Source organism: Entelurus aequoreus, linkage group LG05 (assembly GCF_033978785.1).
Source record: "Entelurus aequoreus isolate RoL-2023_Sb linkage group LG05, RoL_Eaeq_v1.1, whole genome shotgun sequence".
Lineage (NCBI taxonomy): Eukaryota > Metazoa > Chordata > Actinopteri > Syngnathiformes > Syngnathidae > Entelurus > Entelurus aequoreus.
This window is the reverse complement of record NC_084735.1, coordinates 86,862,091-86,870,218: the sequence shown is the minus strand read 5'-3', so window position 1 is coordinate 86,870,218 and position 8,128 is coordinate 86,862,091. Positions and strand designations below refer to the sequence as shown.

Genomic DNA, 8,128 nt, shown 5'->3' with positions numbered 1-8,128 from the left:
CAACCGTTTTTTGACCATTCCCCCTTCAAAACATTCTTTCTAAATGTGACGACAAATGCTCATATTTTTCTTTGCGTACAAATTCCCGGATTTCCCATTTAAATTCAAACTACGTCAACATTTATCAATCGTTTCGAAAAATTCCAACACGGACCATTCATATCATCTAGGACAACTATTGTATTACTTATTTTCTCGTTTTTCCCAAAATTCCTAGGAAATTCCTATTCAAATGAATGGACATATTTATCCAATGACTTAAATTCTCTAAATTTTGCGCTATTTTTTACCCGATTCCGACCTTTCAACCATCAACCCACACTGTTCTTCACATATATGGAACACAAAACACGTTTTTACTTTCCCAAAAATCACGTTTTTCCCAGAATTTCTGGTAATTTTCTCCCAATTGACAACAAATAGGAAATATATAATCGACTGCATATCCCACATTTCTCGTCCAACATCCACACACTCCACTCACCCTGGACATTCGTACCAGTATGTTTCCCGGTTTCGAAAATTCCCTGATTACCCAGAATTACCAGGGATTTCACTCCACTCACACTGGACATTCAAGCATTTCAGTTCCGCTCACGCGTAATAGCGGCTCATGAGGCATTCACACGCAATTCCAATTCCATGTAAGTTTCTTATAGTGCTCTTATCATTTAGACCGAGTCAAAACAATCTGGTAACGCTTTAGATTTATGGAATGTAAAAAGACGCCACAAACGGCAAAGACGGTCTGTTAACACTAATCACTGAGTCCTGAACGTTACATTGCAATTATCATCTCTGGCTGTTTTTGACCGCAACCTTTCATGTTTCTCGCTGAGGTTCGTAGAAGCAAAGGGTGAAACGTCCTCAGAGTGCATGAGTGATCACAGAGCTGAAGATCAAACGTTTGCAAGCTGCTCACGGAAAGCATGCAGGTACAATCCCCTATCACACAAATGACGCTCGACTTTGGCAGTAAAGTATGGAAGTAAAAGCAGGTTATTGTTTTGTGCACATATTCAAATTTGTAATTGTTTGCAATCTTTCCCCTAATATGAGACAAAAGTGTTTTTATGCGCACCATCAAGCTGGCTTTTTATCCTCCAGCGCCCACTAATTCCGCTCCATTTTGTCACTCACGGATGCCTTTTTAATTTCCCGGAATAAAGCATAATGGATGATCACGCGATGATGTGCGACGTCACGGTGAGATGATACAGAATGCAAATGACGACTCGACGGATGGGGGCCGTAAAGCAGGGGCGGCACACTCGACTTGTACTCCTGAACAACAAAAAGAAAAGGAACTCTATATCGAGCAAAGTTTTGTTGAATTTTACAATCTTGCGGCGTAACTGACGGGCGGAGTCATGTGATAACAGATGGACCATTTCGACCAATTCGGCGATGGAGCTGGGACATCTTGACTGCGATTGTTGCCAATGGTGCCAACACCACCTGTTCCAAGAAAAAACAGGAGACGATCAATTGGCTGTGAATTGTCATTAGAACGAAACATGGCCATTGAAAAAGTGTGTTTTACATTCATATGAGCTGCTTTGCATCCTATTTATTTTTATGGTCAAGTAGTGGAATGGAGCACACAGGATATCAAGTTTGCATTTCTTACTGGTAACTAGGGATGTGGATCTTACAAGTCCCAACTCGATTCCGATTTTCGGGGCAGTGTTGGGACTAACGCGTTACAAGGTAACGCGTTACTGTAACGCCGTTACTTTCGGCGGTAAATAGTAATCTAACGCGTTTTTATATTCAGTAACTCAGTTACCGTTACTACACGATGCGTTACTGCGTTATTTTACGTTATTTTTTATGTAGTATCGGCTAGAAACTGAGAAGATCTGAGTGTGTTTTATTGGAGAGCTGTGTGTGTATGTGTGTGTGTGGGGCGGGGGAGCGGGGAGGGGGGGGGGTTGCTTTGTTTACATCATGGCGAAGCCGAAGCCGAGTTTCTTAACATGGAGATATTCTCACTACTTTTCTTTTGTCCCCACCTGGGTGTGGGGTCACCCCACGCCTTCACCACCGCTTGATTCCCCTTCGGGGCGATGGACGGCTGGCAGCGCTTCATAGCAGCAGTCGACCTCCAGGGCCCCAACTCCCCCCCCTGTTGCGAGTTGTCGTGATTAAATGTAACATGTTTATGTGTGCATGGCATGGAGGTTTTTTCCCACTCCAGACTAGGCCCCCTTTGTAGCCCCGTCTAGATTGTATTTTTTTACTCATCTTTTTTCCACCTTATACGGGGCGCCTCGTGGCAACCCATCAGCGTTCCTGTTTTGTAACCCTGTACACTGTTTGTTTGTCTAATCTTGAACGGGTTTGTGCTGAAAACATAGTTTCGTTGTACTTGTTGCAATGACAATAAAGACCTATCCTATCCTATCTTGTGTTGTCTGTATTTGTACAAACAAACTGGGTGTTGTCCAAACTGGCCGACCCCAAGGCTAGGACAACAGAGAGTAACCGTCTTCGCGTAAAAGGCTTTTAAGGGCAGTTGCCTTATAAGACAGCGGGAGAGTAATCAGGCCCCGTACTCTTCTACTTGAGGCTGCAGTTCCAGTTCGAGGCTCCCTGAATCAAATAAAGCTTTTTGTTCAACGATTCCTCACCGGCGTCATATTTGGTCCATTCACACCACCAAGTCGTCCTCAGGTACGGACAAGACCAACATTCCAAAAAATGTTTACGGATGACATTGACAGTAAAATTGCTCTGGTGTAAAAAATGTGGGGGTCTTTTTAAAGTTGGTTTATATTACGCAGGCTGGTTATAACCTGTGGTTAATCATGATTAATCCAGATCCAAAAGCGTGATTAATTAAGTTAAGTTCAAGTACCAATGATTGTCACACACACACTAGGCGTGGTGAAATTTGTCCTCTGCATTTGACCCATCCTCTTGTTCCACCCCCTGGGAGGTGAGGGGAGCAGTGAGCAGCAGCGGTGGCCGCGCCCGGGAATCATTTTTGGTGATTTAACCCCCAATTCCAACCCTTGATGCTGAGTTCCAAGCAGGGAGGTAATGGCTCCCATTTTTATAGTCTTTGGTATGACTCGGCCGGGGCTTGAACTCACGACCTACCCATCTCAGGGCGGACCACTAGACCACTGAGTAATCTAATGATCTCATTTGATAGCCCTAAATAAAAATGTTTACAGGTTACAAAGCTCTTCCAGGCTGCCGACGTATGACGTATGCATGCTAAGGGGACCTAAAAGTCGTCTTTTTAAAAATCGATTATAAAAATGATCAAGGAATCACAAAAAGACGTGGTGAATTGATTTTTTTTTTTCAAGCATCCCTACATTAACTGGATATAATCAGACCTTTCAGGTGCAGGCGCCTTCATTCCGTTACTCTATTATTCGGAGCAATGCTGTGTTTTCTCACCTGCGCGTCTTGAAAAACGTCTTCTTTCTCGTAGCTGTCAAGATGGATGTGAACCGTGGCCCCGTCACTGCACGTGCCGCTGAGTCTGTAGATGATCCGAGAACCGTCGGAAAAGATTATCCGAAGACCCTGCAGAGGAAATGCGTCCTTGAATGGAATACAAACAATCTCCGTATAATAGAGGATGTAGTAGATATATCTGTTGATCACTACATGGATTCAACTGGTGGCCCGGGGGCCACATCTGAATGCAGTGCCGGCCCAAGCCTCCATGGGGCCCTAAGCAAAATTAGATTTTGGGGCCCTCTATTTCTGCCAATAATATTGATTGTTGATCATTCACACCCCTACTATAAACTCATTGCGGCTCTGGCAGTGTTGTTTACATGATCCTATTGTCAGCCTGGCATGTCTTTACAAATGACATGTCATTTATAAAGATATGGGGGTGGCCCAGTTAAGAACATAAATAATACCAATGAATGAACGAATGATGTCCAGAGTGCCACATATGGTTCCTAAACTTAAAAAAACATTCAGCTACAAGAGTGGCCTGGGGTTGAACAGTCCAAGTGATAAAGCTTTGTATTTACAGTAAAAGTGGCATCTTGTCTCATCAGTCTTGTACATATTAGTCTTCAATTACTAGTTTATATTTTTAGTTAATTGTTCATATTTAATGTTTACTTTGTACAAAGAGAGCGCAGTCTACTGAAGTTAAATTCCATGTGTGTTAAACATAACTGGACAATAAAGCTGATTCTGATTCACTTTATTATTGTAGGTAACAAAAACCTGATACAGCAATGTGCAAAAATAATTCGTAGTGCAAGAAAAACAATAAAGTGAAACAATAAAATCACTTAAATATATATAAAAAGGAACAAATTCAATTGTACAAAAAACAACATAATTAAATTAAATATCAAGCAAATACTTAAATAATATTAATGAACAGAGTTACCAGAAACAAGGTAACATAACAGTTTATAAACAAATATAAAGTTACTACATATTAAAACTATGTAAATGTACATAACCATGTGCAAAAAATTTTTGGAGAAAAAATCAAAATAAACTACCTTAAATGAAGGTCCTTAATTCACACATTTGACCATCACATCACAGTTTTGTTCCTCTGTTCTTCACCACCCACACCACTCCACCCACTCCTTAAAACCTGTGTTCTTCACCACCCACACCACTCCACCCACTCCTTAAAACCTGTGTTCTTCACCACCCACACCACTCCACCCACTCCACCCACTCCTTAAAACCTGTGTTCTTCACCACCCACACCACTCCACCCACTCCTTAAAACCTGTGTTCTTCACCACCCACACCACTCCACCCACTCCTTAAAACCTGTGTTCTTCACCACCCACACCACTCCACCCACTCCTTAAAACCTGTGTTCTTCACCACCCACACCACTCCACCCACTCCACCCACTCCTTAAAACCTGTGTTCTTCACCACCCACACCACTCCACCCACTCCACCCACTCCTTAAAACCTGTGTTCTTCACCACCCACACCACTCCACCCACTCCACCCACTCCTTAAAACCTGTGTTCTTCACCACCCACACCACTCCACCCACTCCTTAAAACCTGTGTTCTTCACCACCCACACCACTCCACCCACTCCACCCACTCCTTAAAACCTGTGTTCTTCACCACCCACACCACTCCACCCACTCCTTAAAACCTGTGCTTCCTGGCTATTCTGGAGGCAAAGTCATTTATGACATCACTGTAAGAAATCTGATGGCCGACTTTGTTATTAATACTAATCACTGCCATGTACGAGTCTGACTCAGACTCGTACATGGCAAATACCAATCGGTCTGCGGACCGGTACCGGGCCGCGGCCCGGTGGTTGGGGACCACAGATATATGCAACATTTTCATCATAATATGACCCATTTAACACGCCTTTTGTATGAAAATAGACCTGAATAGACTCGCTCATCGGCAGTGCGCCTTATAATCCGATGCGCCCTATGGTCCGTAAAATACGGAATACTAGTGGTGTTCCTCAAGGTTCCATTTTAGGTCCTCTCTTTTTTTAATCATTTGGGCTATTCAGTTGGTGGCCCCAAAAAACCTGGGAGGGACTCACATTTTTGCAGCAGATTCTTAAAAACACTACAGTGCTGTCATGGAGATGATATCTGACAAGCTTTTTTGCAAAGGGTCCTTAAAAATTTAATGTTTATTGTAGAGGACGTTGGTTCTTACAAAATAGGTTTAATGGGTGAAGCCCAGCTCCTTAGCTTTATTGAAATGTGGTCTCCAAGGAATGTATTTGAATATCCCTTGCATACTGTATATATATATATATATATATATATATATATATATATATATATATATATACACTACCGTTCAAAAGTTTGGGGTCACCCAAACAATTTTGTGGAATAGCCTTCATTTCTAAGAACAAGAATAGACTGTGGAGTTTCATTTTCTGGCCATTTTGAGCGTTTAATTGACCCCACAAATGTGATGCTCCAGAAAGTCAATCTGCTTAAAGGAAGGTCAGTTTTGTAGCTTCTGTAAGGAGCTAAAGTGTTTTCAGATGTGTGAACATGATTGCACAAGGGTTTTCTAATCATCAATTAGCCTTCTGAGCCAATGAGCAAACACATTGTACCATTAGAACACTGGAGTGATAGTTGCTGGAAATGGGCCTCTATACACCTATGTAGATATTGCACCAAAAAGCAGACATTTGCAGCTAGAATAATCATTTACCACATTAGCAATGTATAGAGTGTATTTCTTTCAAGTTAAGACTAGTTTAAAGTTATCTTCATTGAAAAGTACAGTGCTTTTCCTTCAAAAATAAGGACATTTACATGTGACCCCAAACTTTTGAACGGTAGTGTATATATATATATATATATATATATATATATATATATATATATATATATATATATATATATATATATATATATATATATATATATATACATATACACAGTATATATATAAATATATTTGTATCTTTATTTTTTTCTTTCTTGGCTCTATGCAAAGGCGGTCACATTCCCTCCCCTCTCCGGGCCCTGCTTGCCTCTTTGTCTCCTCCTGTCTTGTTTTGCAAGTCTTGTGGTTTCTGTGTCAACATGTGTATAGTGCTTATCGACTATCTACCGTATTTTTCGGACTATAAGTCGCAGTTTTTTTCATAGTTTGGCCGGGGGGGGGGGGGGGTGGTGGTGGGGGGGGGGGTTGCGACTTATAGTCAGGAGCGACTTGTGTGAAATTATTAACACATTAGCATAAAATATCAAATAATATTATTGATCTCATTCACGTAAGAGACTAGACGTATAAGATTTCATGGGATTTAGCGATTAGGAGTGACAGATAGGGATGATGTTTGATAATAAATTATCGAGTTCGAGCCTATTATCGAATCCTCTTATCGAACCGATTCCTTGTCGATTCTCTTATCGAATCCAGATAGGTTGTTGTATATGGGAAAAAACACAATATTTGGTTTAACAAAAGCTCACTTTTATTTTATAAGAAAAAAATACAATAAAATAAATAAATAAATAATGACTGTTACCCCCCTAAAAAAATAAAATAAATAAATATTGACTGTTGTTACCCAGAGTATATTAAGTGGGATTTTTCATAAAAACAAATATATACAGTAACACAAAAACAACCTGTCTCTGTCATCACTATAGGTGAATAGCCATGCCTTGAGGCGTTTTTTTCCGGTCCATTATTTTTGCTGCTTTTGTGACATCACAAGAAATGACGTAGCTCAGTCTAATGACTGAGCTACGTCATTTCCTGTGATGTCCCACAGGGCATTTCTTGTGGGACGGGATTCGAATAAAGAACCAACTCTTTTTCTTTACTATAGTGGCCTCGATAACGGGAACCGGTTCTCAAAAAGGGATTTGAGTCCATGGAATCGGTTCTTTTCTTATCGAACGGTTCTTTTCTTATCGAACAACCGGGAGAACCGGTTTCGAACATCATCCCTAGTGACAGATTGTTTGGTAAACGTATAGCATGTTCTATATGTTATAGTTATTTGAATGACTCTTACCATAATATGTTACGTTAACATAGCAGTTGCTTATTTATGCCTCATATAACGTACACTTATTCAGCCTGTTGTTCACTATTCTTTAGACATTTTAAATTGCCTTTCAAATGTCTATTCTTGGTGTTGGCTTTTATCAAATACATTTCCCCCAAAAATGCGACTTATATATGTTTTGCCCTTCTTTATTATGCATTTTCGGCCTGTACGACTTATACTCCGGAGCGACTTATACTCCGAAAAATACGGAGTTGTTTTTTTCCCCGTCTGTGCCCTCTCCCCCAGAGGAGCCCACTCTGAGATGGACTTTTTTTTCAGTGTCTACCCTTTTCCCCACCTTTTACGGGCGACCCATCACCGTTCCTGTTCTGTTACCCTGTACAATGTTTGTCTAATCTTGAACGGGTTTGTGGTGACAATGAAATGTTGCACTTGTGCAATGACAATAAAGAGCATAGCATACCATACCACCATACCATTAGGGTTGAACAGTACCTGGTTCCGGGTGATAATGCTGTCGACAGGGTCTGTGTATTCAAAATTGTCGGCTTTTTCCACGTGGTAAATTTGATCTTCCACTGCAAATCTCTGCTTGACAAAGGACTTGTCTGCAATTAGGAGCTCCAAGTCCTCCATCA

At 41.0% G+C, this 8,128-nt stretch overlaps 1 protein-coding gene across 2 annotated transcripts in view; it reads right to left on the bottom strand.

Annotated features, from left to right (window-relative positions):
* Positions 1–1,318: 1,318 nt before the first annotated feature.
* The window catches only part of LOC133651213 (phosphoglucomutase-1-like), a 27,439-nt gene continuing 20,629 nt past the window's right edge, over positions 1,319–8,128 (bottom strand). Inside the window, exons 9-12 of one of the 2 annotated variants that reach the window (XM_062049246.1) lie at positions 7,986–8,128; positions 3,415–3,543; positions 2,567–2,572; positions 1,369–1,458 (exon numbers count right to left, since the gene is read on the bottom strand). The exon at positions 7,986–8,128 is cut by the window's right edge and continues 41 nt beyond it. In XM_062049246.1, the coding sequence (XP_061905230.1) occupies positions 1,369–1,458; positions 2,567–2,572; positions 3,415–3,543; positions 7,986–8,128 (368 nt within the window). Of the gene's footprint in view, positions 1,459–2,566; positions 2,573–3,414; positions 3,544–7,985 lie in introns of both variants that reach the window. The other variant, XM_062049245.1, reaches the window with a different exon arrangement.